This window comes from Cucurbita moschata, unplaced genomic scaffold (assembly GCF_002738365.1).
Source record: "Cucurbita moschata cultivar Rifu unplaced genomic scaffold, Cmos_1.0 Cmo_Scf00034, whole genome shotgun sequence".
In the NCBI taxonomy this organism is placed as follows: domain Eukaryota; kingdom Viridiplantae; phylum Streptophyta; class Magnoliopsida; order Cucurbitales; family Cucurbitaceae; genus Cucurbita; species Cucurbita moschata.
Genome location: NW_019268550.1, coordinates 192,856 through 206,492, shown reverse-complemented (window position 1 = coordinate 206,492; position 13,637 = coordinate 192,856). Strand labels below are relative to the sequence as shown.

At 38.6% G+C, this 13,637-nt stretch overlaps 5 protein-coding genes across 7 annotated transcripts; 3 read left to right on the top strand and 2 right to left on the bottom strand.

Annotated features, from left to right (window-relative positions):
* Window positions 1-63: 63 nt before the first annotated feature.
* On the top strand, window positions 64-1,540 carry LOC111430836 (uncharacterized protein At4g00950-like). Its single transcript, XM_023067269.1, has 2 exons — window positions 64-1,159; window positions 1,263-1,540. The coding sequence occupies exons 1-2, from the start codon at window positions 578-580 to the stop codon at window positions 1,338-1,340; spliced, it is 660 nt and encodes a 219-aa protein (XP_022923037.1). The 5' UTR covers window positions 64-577; the 3' UTR covers window positions 1,341-1,540.
* A 1,234-nt stretch (window positions 1,541-2,774) lies between these two features.
* Window positions 2,775-3,941, bottom strand: LOC111430509. Its single transcript, XM_023066775.1, has 2 exons — window positions 3,863-3,941; window positions 2,775-3,832 (listed from the first exon to the last, which is right to left on the bottom strand). Exons 1-2 carry the CDS (start codon window positions 3,876-3,878, stop codon window positions 2,775-2,777), a joined length of 1,074 nt encoding a protein of 357 aa, XP_022922543.1. The 5' UTR covers window positions 3,879-3,941.
* On the top strand, window positions 3,900-6,637 carry LOC111430835 (protein ABIL2-like). 2 transcript variants are annotated; one of them, XM_023067268.1, is made up of 11 exons: window positions 3,900-4,058; window positions 4,268-4,532; window positions 4,643-4,772; window positions 4,856-4,938; window positions 5,046-5,196; window positions 5,298-5,397; window positions 5,486-5,578; window positions 5,668-5,710; window positions 5,799-5,893; window positions 5,972-6,117; window positions 6,237-6,637. In XM_023067268.1, the coding sequence occupies exons 3-11, from the start codon at window positions 4,695-4,697 to the stop codon at window positions 6,405-6,407; spliced, it is 960 nt and encodes a 319-aa protein (XP_022923036.1). In that variant the 5' UTR covers window positions 3,900-4,058; window positions 4,268-4,532; window positions 4,643-4,694; the 3' UTR covers window positions 6,408-6,637. The 2 variants fall into 2 exon arrangements, with proteins under 2 accessions (XP_022923036.1, XP_022923034.1); XM_023067266.1 differs by lacking the exon at window positions 4,268-4,532 and having other exon boundaries at window positions 3,910-4,058.
* A 53-nt stretch (window positions 6,638-6,690) lies between these two features.
* LOC111430837 lies at window positions 6,691-8,295 on the bottom strand. The gene is made up of 4 exons (XM_023067270.1): window positions 8,246-8,295; window positions 7,260-7,332; window positions 7,124-7,179; window positions 6,691-6,980 (listed from the first exon to the last, which is right to left on the bottom strand). The coding sequence occupies exons 1-4, from the start codon at window positions 8,278-8,280 to the stop codon at window positions 6,866-6,868; spliced, it is 279 nt and encodes a 92-aa protein (XP_022923038.1). The 5' UTR covers window positions 8,281-8,295; the 3' UTR covers window positions 6,691-6,865.
* Window positions 8,296-8,378: 83 nt separating this feature from the next.
* Window positions 8,379-13,456, top strand: LOC111430831 (RNA-binding KH domain-containing protein RCF3-like). Of its 2 annotated transcripts, XM_023067263.1 has the most exons (8): window positions 8,379-9,448; window positions 10,517-10,981; window positions 11,177-11,425; window positions 11,797-12,051; window positions 12,464-12,543; window positions 12,767-12,875; window positions 12,954-13,080; window positions 13,172-13,456. In XM_023067263.1, exons 1-8 carry the CDS (start codon window positions 8,765-8,767, stop codon window positions 13,189-13,191), a joined length of 1,989 nt encoding a protein of 662 aa, XP_022923031.1. In that variant the 5' UTR covers window positions 8,379-8,764; the 3' UTR covers window positions 13,192-13,456. The 2 variants fall into 2 exon arrangements, 1 of the variants encoding a protein (XP_022923031.1); XR_002708388.1 differs by lacking the exons at window positions 12,954-13,080; window positions 13,172-13,456 and adding an exon at window positions 12,122-12,182.
* Window positions 13,457-13,637: the final 181 nt, after the last annotated feature.

Genomic DNA, 13,637 nt, shown 5'->3' with positions numbered 1-13,637 from the left:
AACTTTTCAGACGACTTGGCGTCCTCATCCATGAACAAGAAATGATCCAACAAAGCAAATCACATGAGCCACTGAACCATTTGGCATGCAAAAAAGTCACAGAAAAATCAGTATTTTATGTACGCATCAAAAAGCCGATCTTTTCTCAACCGTTTTCGCAGATCAGGAAAAATGAGTACGACTTTGAAACACACCCAATTCACAGAAATGTCCGTTGATGGTTTTCAAAAATCCATCAAAATCAAAGACCCGAAATTTTCAAATCGTGGGACCTCAAACATAATTAAACGTAAGATTGAGATTCGGCGCATTTACAGTTTAATGTACACAAACAAAACTTGTGGCATTTTCTCGTGAAGACGAAGCGCCAGGAGCGTTTTGCAGTTACCCTCACAATTCGCATCCTCATAAACTAACTCTGCCTCCACTTCTTTCGCTCTCTAAAACCCCCCTCTTTCTCTCTCTCTCTCTCTCTCTCTATAAAAATTCTCCCAATTCTACAGTAACTGATCATCCACTTCAACAGGGCCTTGTTGTATTCGTTCAAAATCAAATGGGTCCGTGAAATTTTGACGGAATGAGGCTTGCAAAAGGGGAAAATCCGAGCTCGACGCCACCAAAGCTGTCTCTGTTTTCTCTTCCAAGACAGCCGCCGGAGCCACCGGGGCTGGTGACGCCTCCGCTGCACGCGTCAATTTCTGTGCCGTTTCAATGGGAGGAGGCGCCAGGGAAACCAAGACCATTCGGAATGATCGAACCGAACTCAAAGCCCAGAAGTGCAAGATCCCTGGATCTGCCTCCGAGGCTGTTCACTGACACCAAAGTGGCTCATTTTTCCTCTCCAACGACCGCCGTGGACGACCCCGTCGTCGGCCAAGACCTGTCTTCCAATTTGTCGTTCAGGTTCCCCGACACGTGGGCGGAAACTGCAACAAGGGAGGGCAAGCATGGTAAATATGTCGGGTCTAGGCGGTGGATGAGCTTCAGGAAGAATAAGGAGGTCCCGAAGGGCGCGTCAGAAATACCGCGTTCGGCCGGCGGTGACAAAAGCGGTGGGCGTAATGCTGGGAGTGGCGACGGCGAAACGAGGGTGAAGATCACAAGGTTTAGGAGTAGAAGAAGCCTTTTTAGAAAATCGGATTCAAAGTCGCAGTTGATCGTAAGTGTCCTACATCAATTTTATTGGGTTCGTTAATGTTTAGAAACATTTATGAAATCAAAATTTAAAAGTTGTTCATTTAACTGGATCCAAATCACGGCAGGCAAGTATCTATGGGAGCTTGAAGCAAGTGATTCCATGGAGACGCAAGCCGGATGAAACCAGAGGAGTATCGCAATGATCATACGAATCCAGACATAACCCATAATATTAGTGAAATATCTAAATATGATGTCATAAATTTTCAACTATTTTTTTTTCTTCTAAAGAATCTTACTTATATACATTAAAATTACTATAATTACTACTTGTCTTTCGCATGTTTGGCTGTAAATATCCTTGTTTAACATAATTATAGAGCACTTTTTTTCTTTTTTTTTTTTGCTAAGGAATGTATGTCTCTCTGTAGATATAAAAATGTATTTTTTTTACATATGTTTTGGAAATCTCATTTTCTATAAACTAGGATCACTTTTATCTCGTAAATGGGGTTGGGCCTCCAAAGCCCACGTTGAGTGTTAGCTAGAGCCATCGATCAATCCCGGCCCATATTTTGCGGGACCCATTATGAGCTCTCATTTCCAGTTGCGGGGATGCTGGGCCCACCCATTACCCAACAATCCGGCGCCGATTTGAAAGCATTTTAAGAAGTTCCATAAATAATAAGAAGGATAAATAATAAGATCCGCTGCTTCGAAATATTCCATGAAACATATCTCAGCGACCGGTGATCATTTTTCCTTGCAAAATCCAGACCGTTGATTTTGGGTAACGGGTACGATTTGATTAGACGATCCGACGTCGTAGTGTTATTGGGTAGGGTTGGAAAGTTGTGGGGTTCATTTGCCGCTTATATTGAGAGGAAAGTGTGATATTCCGACCTACCCATCCCACTAATTTCTCTCTCTCTCTTTGTTTTACTTTACTTTTATTATTATTATTTGTTAAAGGGACATAACAAAAACCAAAAGGAATCAAATAAACTTGAATTCAAAATGTGCAGCAGTAACAAATTTGGCACAAAGACGAACAATAGATAACAAAATAAAATGAATAAATTAGAGAGATAAAAGTGGTATTTGGAGAAGTTTATGGGTTAAATTAAATATATATTTATTTTGAGACTGACAAGGGACCCACAATGCAACGCAGGCGCCATTATTTTATTTTATTTTATTGGTTCACTAATTAATGCAATAAATCCAACGCTAATATCATATAAACTATGGCCGCTTCCCAAGACGAGTGGAGCAATATAAAGGCTACTTCAATAATTCTTAATAATGGTAAATCAATCACCTTTGAAACATCAAAAATTACAAAATCATTCTGGAAGTCATTTAATAATTACAAGGGTGTGATGTTACAAAGCCCCACAATGAATCAAGTGAGATTTGGTATCAAAGAAACGTTTAAGTTGAAGGACGGAGGGGTTTTGGGACCCATCGTTCCAAACACTCGCACACAAAAGTGTGGCAACAATGATGGGGACTAGGGAGAGAGAGAGAGAAGAGACGAGACGACTTTTGAGCTTATGATTTTCTCTCTTCAAAACCCAAAACTACAAACCTCCTGATTTTCTGGCTTAACCGACGTGGTGGCCTACTTGATGTTTTCATCCAACTGCGAGTACCCTCTTTCTTTCCCTCATTTTGCCCTTCAACATCAACTCCTTGCTGCCTTCAAACATTTTTACTAGTTCAGTCAAAATCAACTCCTTTCTTTCCCTCATTTTGCCCTTCAACATCAACTCCTTGCTGCCTTCAAACATTTTTACTAGTTCAGTCAAAATCAACTCCTTTCTTTCCCTCATTTTGCCCTTCAACATCAACTCCTTGCTGCCTTCAAACATTTTTACTAGTTCAGTCAAAATCAACTCCTTTCTTTCCCTCATTTTGCCCTTCAACATCAACTCCTTGCTGCCTTCAAACATTTTTACTAGTTCAGTCAAAATCAACTCCTTTCTTTCCCTCATTTTGCCCTTCAACATCAACTCCTTGCTGCCTTCAAACATTTTTACTAGTTCAGTCAAAATCAACTCCTTTCTTTCCCTCATTTTGCCCTTCAACATCAACTCCTTGCTGCCTTCAAACATTTTTACTAGTTCAGTCAAAATCAACTCCTTTCTTTCCCTCATTTTGCCCTTCAACATCAACTCCTTGCTGCCTTCAAACATTTTTACTAGTTCAGTCAAAATCAACTCCTTTCTTTCCCTCATTTTGCCCTTCAACATCAACTCCTTGCTGCCTTCAAACATTTTTACTAGTTCAGTCAAAATCAACTCCTTTCTTTCCCTCATTTTGCCCTTCAACATCAACTCCTTGCTGCCTTCAAACATTTTTACTAGTTCAGTCAAAATCAACTCCTTTCTTTCCCTCATTTTGCCCTTCAACATCAACTCCTTGCTGCCTTCAAACATTTTTACTAGTTCAGTCAAAATCAACTCCTTTCTTTCCCTCATTTTGCCCTTCAACATCAACTCCTTGCTGCCTTCAAACATTTTTACTAGTTCAGTCAAAATCAACTCCTTTCTTTCCCTCATTTTGCCCTTCAACATCAACTCCTTGCTGCCTTCAAACATTTTTACTAGTTCAGTCAAAATCAACTCCTTTCTTTCCCTCATTTTGCCCTTCAACATCAACTCCTTGCTGCCTTCAAACATTTTTACTAGTTCAGTCAAAATCAACTCCTTTCTTTCCCTCATTTTGCCCTTCAACATCAATTCCTGTTTTCTCTAGTTCAGTCAAAATCTTTTACCCAACCCACTTGGTTTTATGCCAACTTTTGGCTTCTTTTGGTTCTGCTCACCGTGCTTTCACATTTTGAGGCTGAGAAATCAGATGGGGTTTCGGCTACTCTCCCGTTTCTAGTTTCGACCTCTTCAGCTCCAGAAAAACAGGTACAGCTAGAGCTATTTCCTTCCACTTTCTTTCTCTCTTTTTCCTCTATGTTATATGGGGTTTTGATCTTCTGGAAGTCTTAAACGTCTATATTGCAAGCGTTTCTCTGCAATTACTTAGAAGGGTGTTGAAAATTTTGTAGCTTTTTCGACGGTTGTTGAGGAGGAGTGTGTGGACATCCGCTTTAAGTTTTAATTGTTCAGTACAGGTTGAGTCCTGGCGAAGATTCAGACAGAACGAGCTTGAATTATGGCGAAGCACTACTTGTTTTATTTGGTTGATTGTTTCGAATTTGATATATGTTTAATCTATGAGACAGCGAGTCAACTATCCTTTAATTTATTGAATTGAGGATTCTCATTACCTGTAACCTGTCAAAGGGAATGCTGTCCCTCACCTGCTAAATAAATACTTCTCTTGTCTCTTCTACTTTTCCTTCTGGGCTATATTGAAACACTTTTGAGGATTTTAAGGTTTCCAAAGTTAGTTTTGAAATTCATGAATGCTTTCACTGCAAGTGGGAATGTTGCCCGATCCAATGATTTCCTTCGATTTCTGAATTTTTGAAATCTGATGGTTGCAGGTCTAGTAGTTTGAGCTCAACATTTTCTGGGACAGAAACAAAATCTTGTACAATGCCCATCTCACAAGAAACGTCCAATTTTGATGAGATTTCTATGAAGCAGAGTTTGATTTTCTCTGATTGTCTCAAGGTACTCATGCGTCTTTGGCGACATTCTTGAAAAATTACAGCTTTTCATCTATTGTTCACTCTCTTTCTGCATTTGACTTTCAGGATTTGAAGAACCTGAGAGCACAATTATACTCAGCAGCAGAGTATTTTGAACTCTCTTACACGAATGACGACCAAAAACAGATGTGAGTTAGTTGAAAGGCTTTTCTTAAAGAAGTAATCAGATTCTTCCTTCTATAAGCATTAGTTTATCAGAGAGTAAGCTGCAAACTTTCAATTTTTTCTTATGCAGAGTGGTAGAAACGTTGAAAGATTATGCTGTTAAAGCTCTTGTGAACACTGTGGATCATTTAGGTTCTGTTAGTTTTAAGGTTAATGATCTTTTGGATGAAAAAGTGGATGATGTTTCTGGAACGGAGTTCAGGGTGTCATGCATTGAACAGGTAAGATCAAGATTATTTTCTCTTCCAAATAATTGATAGAAAAAAATATAGATTTACAAATTTATTGTCATTGTGTTCGTTTCGTTGATGTGGGCTCATAGAGGCTAAGAACGTGCCAAGAGTATATCGATCACGAAGGACATTCCCAACAATCCCTGGTGATAAATACGCCAAAGTATCATAAGCACTACATATTACAAGGCAAGTTTACTGTTGTTACCCCCACCCCCGGTTTGTTTCTTTCGCATTCCGAGAAAAAAAGGTCTTATAGTTCATAAACTTTGCTCAGCGGGGGAGACCATGAACGGTGGTACCCAAACTCGATCCAAGAACAAAGGATGCAGCCTAGATGATGAAGATGAGTGGCACCAATTTAGAAATGGTAAGCTGCCGAGACAAACGTTTATTGTGAACTTCACTTTGGAAAATTTTCTAATGAAACTTCACCATTTATTAACTGATTTCCACTAGCCGTTCGATCAACTATTAGGGAAATGCCACCATCCGCTATCAGGTAAACAGCACATTTTCTATTGATCTTCCCCTAAATTGCTTACTTGCATTAATGAGTTCTTTATCTAGTTTGAACATTTCTCATGCAGTAAAGAAAATTCTCCTGTGCCTTCTCAACGACCTTCCCCGTCTCCGCAACTTAGAACGTTCTCGTTCACGTCTACCATGCCCAAGAAGGAATTAGGTTCATATGCTCTTTTCCCTTTAGCTGCCAGTTTGTGTGATATTGGTTTTAATGCAAATTATGTTTGTTTCAAACCAGATAAGCGGTCGGTTTCTCCACACCGGTTTCCACTTTTGCGTTCTGGTTCGCTCTCGAGTAGACCAAAGACACAAAGCTCAAGTCGACCAACGACTCCCAACTCAAGTACGCCAACCACTCCAAGCATTTCCAATGGGCAACGACGGGTGCGTTCATTTAGAGGAAAACGATATCACTTATTTGAATTGCATTTATGTTGTGCAAAAGTATATGGTGTTTTACTAGTAACTGAGATTTTGCAACATGAGTTTTTCTCTGCTACCAGTACCCTTCAGCACCCAGGAAATCAGCATCGATGCGGATGCCAGCAGAAAGGGATAACAGCAAAGATGTTGAACAATATCCCAGCAAAAGCAAACGCCTCCTGAAGGCCTTGCTTAGCCGACGCAAGTCAAAGAAAGACGATACATTGTACACTTACTTGGATGAATACTAAGCACAAGAGGAATCAGCTGGTGAATGGGGTCGTCAAATTCAATTCATTAGGGATGCCACTTTGTGCTTTCATGAACGTTATAGAATTCCATATACCAGTTTTCCTTCATCCCATGCTGAAGTCATTTCTTTGTTCTTTTCCACTTCAAATGATATGATGAACCACAATCACATCAAATTATTGTTTATATTTTAGTTTAATAAAATTGATATAATTTTTGTTGTTTCCAATTTTATCCATATATTAAGTAGGATTGGTTATTAACATGAATGATATCATCATGTGGGTGAAAGTGTTATCTCGTTAGATCTCAATGTTGGAATGAGTACCTTCACACTCGATCAAACCACTACAAATCATATTGTGGTAAAATTACAGATAGGTAGTAAATTAAAATGATAGCTATTTTAAGCATAAAGTGACAGTTGATATATGAGGGCCAGGGGCATGTAAGGCTATCAGAAATCCACTCCTCGTCCGAAATCTTCGATTGTTTTTGTGGCAAGAGTAAGCACGTCTACAAAAGCACTGAATGATGCACGCAGAAATCTTGCTTCCACTGCCTCAAGGTGTCTACGAGAAAAAAAAAAAAAAGAGCCAAAACATGATTGCAGAGAAATATGAACGCAGCAGCCTTACTAATGCTCAAAAGAATCCTGTATTAAGCTATTTTGGTACATTAAGAACCAGGGATTCGAAGAGAAAAAGAGGCTCACATAGAAAGTTTTCCATCAGAAACTGTCATCTCCCTTTTCACCTTGTCTGGCTGCAACTGTACTTAGCACAGAAATGGAATCAGAAACAAGTTAATTACGGAGGCACAATGTGAAGATTGATATCATGGAGAAGCACCTCTTTATCGACTACTAAAGCCTTGTACACAATTGAAGCTTTCTTCTCTGACTCATAATCGACTTCAAAGTCACTGCATAGAGCAAACCAGATTCAATACTTGGAAAAAGAGGCAAATTACTTGTTCTGTCTCTCTAGGAAGGCAATCAAGAAAAGATGAAAGATAAAATAGCAATGGTTGATCGCTGGCAAGACCCAAAAAACATCAGTTGCTTCCAGGAACCACAGCGAAAGATCAGAGCTTTGGCTAGTTAAAAAGGTCCTTCCATTCCAACAATTGAGAATTAATGGCATTTCTGAGCTTTCGAGACACTACTCTAGTCACAAAACAAAAATTTGAGCTTTCGGGGTAAAAATGGCTTGCCAGTTGCAAGAACATCATCATCATCATTGTCTTTTTTTTCCCCCCCGTGGAAAAACCAGTGAACCAGAGAAAGAACATAACCGATTAATCACAAGAGAAATACGATAAAGCTAAAAAGGCGAAGCTCACCCAAAAGCTAAAACAGCAACATTGTAACAGTGTTGGCGGTTAATAATTCCAACCCATTTGTTAGAGTTTGATGAGACCAAAAAATTATGTATTGTTTTAAAAATTATGTGGTAAAATAGGTAATAACTTCAGCTATTATAAGCCTAATAAATGCATGAAAACTAAAAAGAACTTACTAGAAACCACATATGAAAAGAAATATATTCCTTTCTTGAATGTTTTTTTTCAATAAAAAGTGTTTCAATTGATGACACATTTGAAAAGAGTTTTAAAGTGAGTTAATAACATTATTTTCTTTTCCTTTTTGAAATAGTGTATGCGAATGATTTTTGTTTTGAAATTAAAATTTAAAATTTAAAATTTAAAATTTATTTGGTCAAAAGAATATTAGGATTTAGCGACAATAAGAAAAGAATACTGGGATTTAGTAACAATAAAATAATAAAGGTAAAAGTAAAAATAAAAATAATAGAAAGGAGTTATGGGTACTAACCACAGGGAGTTTGGATTTACAGGAATGGTTAACATGCTTTATCCACTGAGATTTAGATAATTAGAGGACAGAAATGGCAAAGAGGGAGTCAGAGGACCCTTGAGAAACGGCGTCGTGTAGGAGCAGTGGACTGCACATCTTCCAGTAAACTGTGGAGCCGGTGAAGCGGATGGATTTCTACTTGCATCATCATAACCTCTCTTCGCCTTCTGCTTCGCCTTCTTCGCCTTCTAGGGTTTGTAATTGCAGCACTCTTATTGGACTTTCATTGGTAAACAGGATAAAGATGGAATTGAGGAAACGGAGTGACTTCTGAGGTTTTATTTTTGTTGGAACAGAGGAATCCTCTAACCTACTCACCAGTTACAGATAGCCACCCTTTTACTCCAGAAGATTGTAACAAAACTGGAAAATCAAAGCCATTCACATCCACTTTCTTGGACTCTAATTGCTTCGCATTGAAAATCATTAAACCGGGGTAAGCATTATTTTTGTCAATCCAAAACCCTAACATTTGAGATGGAAAAGTCTAGATCTAAGAGAAACTACTACTATGACCACCAAGACTATGATTCCGAGGCGATGGGTAGAACCAGACCTCGTTACAACAATCACTACGCCAATAATAACTATCGTCACCGTGGGAGTGCTGTTCGACCGACTAAACCTCAAGACCAATCTCTTATGGTCACCACGACTTACAGGATACTCTGTCATGATGCCAAGGCCGGGGGAGTTATTGGCAAATCTGGTAGTATCATTAAGTCCATAAGGCAGCACACCGGCGCGTGGATCAACGTGCATGAGCTTGTTCCCGGCGATGAGGAGAGAATAATTGAGATATCGGACACTCGGCGGCGGGACCCGGAAGGCCGGATGCCGTCATTCTCTCCGGCGCAAGAAGCGCTTTTCTTGATTCATGAAAGGATTCTCGAGAGTGAGATGAGTCCTGGGTTCAATGGAATGGGCTATGGTCCTGAGGATGAGGAGGATGACTACGGCGGCGTTAGAGGAGGAGCTGGTGGCGGTAGTAGCCGTGTTGCAACAAGGCTTGTCGTGTCTAGAATGCACGTAGGTTGTTTGCTTGGCAAGGGAGGAAAGATAATCGAACAAATGAGGATGGAAACCAAGACCCAGATAAGGATTCTTCCCAGAGATCACAATTTGCCTCGTTGCATTTCAATGTCGGAGGAGATTGTCCAGGTTTAGTTTCTGAACACTTCAATATCTTGAAAGACTACCCGCTTGCTTCTTGCTATGATAATCTAAAAATTATCGAGCTTGGAATTCCTATTGATTCAAGCTGACAAGTGTACCTCTTTCTATGTCCTGGGTGGTTTAAAGGAAGCAAATTTACTTTTGCAATGCTTAACCGAAGTCGCTAATTGGGTGCTTAGAAGTTGGAACATCTTAGAACGTATAATAAGACCGTAACCAAAATGGTGTCTATGAGCAGTTTAGCAGTGAAGTGGCGGGTTCTTTGAATCTGCTGCTGTCTCGTAATTGCTTCACTAGCTATTTGAGAAGCTAACAGAGTTCTACCTGAAATCATTTGTTCAGAACTCTTCAAAATTGTTTCTTACTCCATATCTTACTCGATGGATGTGTTTAGAAAAACCGGTCATATCGGCAGAAACTAAACTTTTCTATGGGGACGTCACATCTATCTTGCACATTAAATTGCTTGGTCTTTTCATTTGCTGATTCCTTAGTTGATTTTTGAATTAACTTATTGAATTCCATTTCAAATATTATATATATTGAGGAAGTCTCTTCTTTTCATTTCATGTTTCTATTTACTTGTCGGGGCAGGGTTCTACGGTATTAACAATCCTTAATGTCATTTGGACTTGTTAAAAATACAGTGAAGATATAAGAGATATGTAGCCTTTCATTGTGATGTATCTTTGCTTATATGAGCAGATATTCTTTCATTTTTAGGAGGTTGCTTAAATTCTAGTATTTCACAGATTGGAGGTTCGAAAGCTATATTGAAATGAATTATATAATTGTGTCATAATCTATTTGATGCTTATTGGGATTCCAATTTTTGGCGCCAAGATAGATCCCTTATCCATCTATCATGGATAACAAACCTGGATATAGATAACTTAAACTTGAGCAATGTCTTGATACAAAATGAATTAAATATACAGATATGGTGACAGGAACAATTTAAGCTTCTTTTTTTCTAAGTTCTTATGACTTCGTTAAGCCATTCTTTGAGTTATGAAGAACATATGTGTATATTGGGTTTTAAACCCTCTGTAGATTGTTGGAGAAGCAAATGCTGTAAAGAAAGCTGTAGCTATCGTTTCATCACGCTTGAGAGAGAGTCAGCATCGCAACCGTAGTCATTTCCATGGGCGTCTACATTCACCAGAACGTATTTTACCTCCTGATGATGATTATGTTCCACCTATTGCCCGACGATTATCGATGGATGGACGACCATTCAGACCACGCATATCTAATACAAGAGGCAATGACTATTCCAACCGTCAATCTAATTTTTTGGTGGAGCCTGGAGCTGCTTCTGTTAACGACAATATGATGCCCTTTTATGGTGAGGACCTTGTATTTAGAATATTATGCCCAATCGATAAGGTTGATAGTGTTATTGGAGACTCTGATGGAATCATAGAATTACTTCGGGATGAAGTTGGTGTGGATATCAAAGTTTCTGATCCTGTGACGGGTTCGAACGAACAGATTCTAATAATTTCTTCGGATGAGGTACTCCAACTTCCTTTTTCCTTGTTGGCATATATCATGATTCACTTTTGCCAAGGGTCAAATCACTCGAGTATACCTTTACTTGCAGAAGATATATTAGGAGTTATACAAGCAATCGTTGAACTTACTTATTTTCCATTTATATTTTCATTTTTTCCTTGTTCAACTTTCTGATTGGCAAATTTGAGTTCTTAGGGTCCAGATGATGAGCTTTTTCCAGCACAGGAAGCTTTGTTACACATCCAAACTCGCATTGTTGATCTTGTTCCTGATAAAGATAACATCGTAACTACAAGGTTACTTGTACCATCAAGTGATATTGGATGTTTGGAGGGAAGAGATGGATCATTGTTAGAGATGAAGAGACTAACCGGTGCAAATGTACATATTGTGCCACGAGAAGAACTTCCCATGTTTGTATCAGGGGCTGACGAGCTCGTACAGGTTTGTCATTGAACTTCAAATAGACAGGAGTTCTTGGAATTTGTTAAAAGATGCTTGATGTAACTTCTTATTTTATTATACTTTTTAGATAAATTTCTTCTTATATAAATCAGTTACAGAGCATGGCCCTGGACAGTAAAGGTAGCAGTCTTTGAGATACTATATGCATATTCTTTTTCTTGTTCTTTTTCGAAGGATTAATATGCAGTTACGAAGTCTCGAGTTAATCGGAAATATAGTTCTTTCTTGATGTGTAAATTGGTTTTTGAGTAAGAATTTGATAAAGGATTAGACGGTTGACTAATGTGGCTGATTGGAACTGATGATTTTGCTTTCAGAATTCCTAATTCCATAAACTACAATTTTTGTAGATCATAGGAGACATAAAAGCAGCTCGAGATGCAGTTGTTGAGTTAACATCTAGATTACGAAATTATCTTTACAAGGAACCATTCCAGAAAGATGCAAGTCCTCCAGTCTCATTACCAAGCACCATGGGCAGTTTAGGACTCGAGGAATCATCTTCAAATAATAATGCTGCAGCTCGTGAAGTTCATAGTGGAAATGATTCTTCAATCACAGCCTATCAAAATGTGCAACCTTTTGGAACACCACAGCTTCTAAAGGTTACTTGTTTTCTTAGCCTTTTTTTTTAATCTTTTCTCTTGATGAGGGAATTGTTTCTTTTCAAAACAGTCTCTTCTCAGCCATTATGAGTGGTGGCACTTTCTTTCTTTGGATACGAAACTATTTCAGAGTAAGGTTCTTCTGGAAACTGCTTCTGTATAGAATTGCTTTCTCTTTTGGACAAGTAGTAAAAGATTCTACTCCTTTGCGAGTCTACTGGAAAAGACAAGTGTTCTGGCCAACCTAGGAGAACATTTGGTTTCTATTATGTGTTTCTTTCGCATTATTATGTAGGAGTATTTCTTGCTCTCGTAACATGCCTGGAGCACTCCGTAAATTATATTGCATTTTGAGTGCACACCTCTAAGACTTCAGTTCTGCACCCAAATGATTCAAACTATCAATTTGCAGGAAAATGGAGGGTCGAGCAATGAAACTGGTACGCAGAATGAAAATGACCGACGTGAAGATTTGCCTAGTGGGTTAAATAGGTAGGAACTTCATCATTCTGCAATGCTGATTCCTCCCCTCCCCCATTTCTTTTGGATCAATGGGGCCTTATATAAGCTACAAATGATTCCATGGTCCAATCCAGCCCGTCTTTTACACACGTTTCCCTTATGTCTTAGTTTATTCTGCTTCTACTTCTGCTTGTTTTATAAGTTAGATGAATGGCTGTTGAATGTAATATATAAGTTTTGACGTTGCTGTTAGAATCCCTGTGCCGCTTGTCACTCGGAGTACACTTGAAGTTGTGATACCAGAGGCTGCAGTTCCCAAGCTTATAACAAAGTCAAAAAACAAGCTTGCTCAGATCAGTGAGGTGGTATTAGTGAAATTTTGTTAACTCTTGTGTAATGCATTCATGAAACGCCTTGGCTGATATTTTGTTTCTTAACAGTTATCCGGAGCCAATGTTACACTGGTAGAAGATAGACCAGATGAAACCCAGAAGATAATCCAAATATCAGGCACACCAGAGCAGGCCGAGAGAGCCCAGAGCTTGCTGCAAGGCTTTATTTTGAGCAGTAAGGCTCTGAAACTAACCCATTTTGTGTTACATTTCTGCTTCTATGTTACCTTTGTCTCTGTATTCATTCATCTGTTCGACATTTTCAGTGCAAGAAGATGGGCCATAAGTTGTGGCCATTTGGTTTTACACTAAACTCTAGTTGCCCATAAAAAGCATTATTGCCCGCCCCATCAAGATCGACTGTAGTACCGTGGAAGAGCCATGGAGGAAGAGGAAGCCACATTAACCATTGCCATGTAAATTTGGAATGTACAACAGTTTTCATTCCTTTTGTTGTTTCACAAATATTTACGTTTGTAGGAAGCAAGTTCGGTATCACTATCTCCATGGCTATTGAAATCAATATTAAGCATCTATTAGTTTTTGGTAAAGCTTAATTATGTTAATCAACAAAGGTTTAGTGAAAGTTTAATGGCTGTCTATTTTATTTCGACTTTAAATTATGAATTTGGATTTTATTTATTTTTAATCACAATTTATGATTCTTTTTCTTTTTAAAATGTTTAATTGATAACTTGATATCCACTATTAATTAAATGTTAATCGATTCTA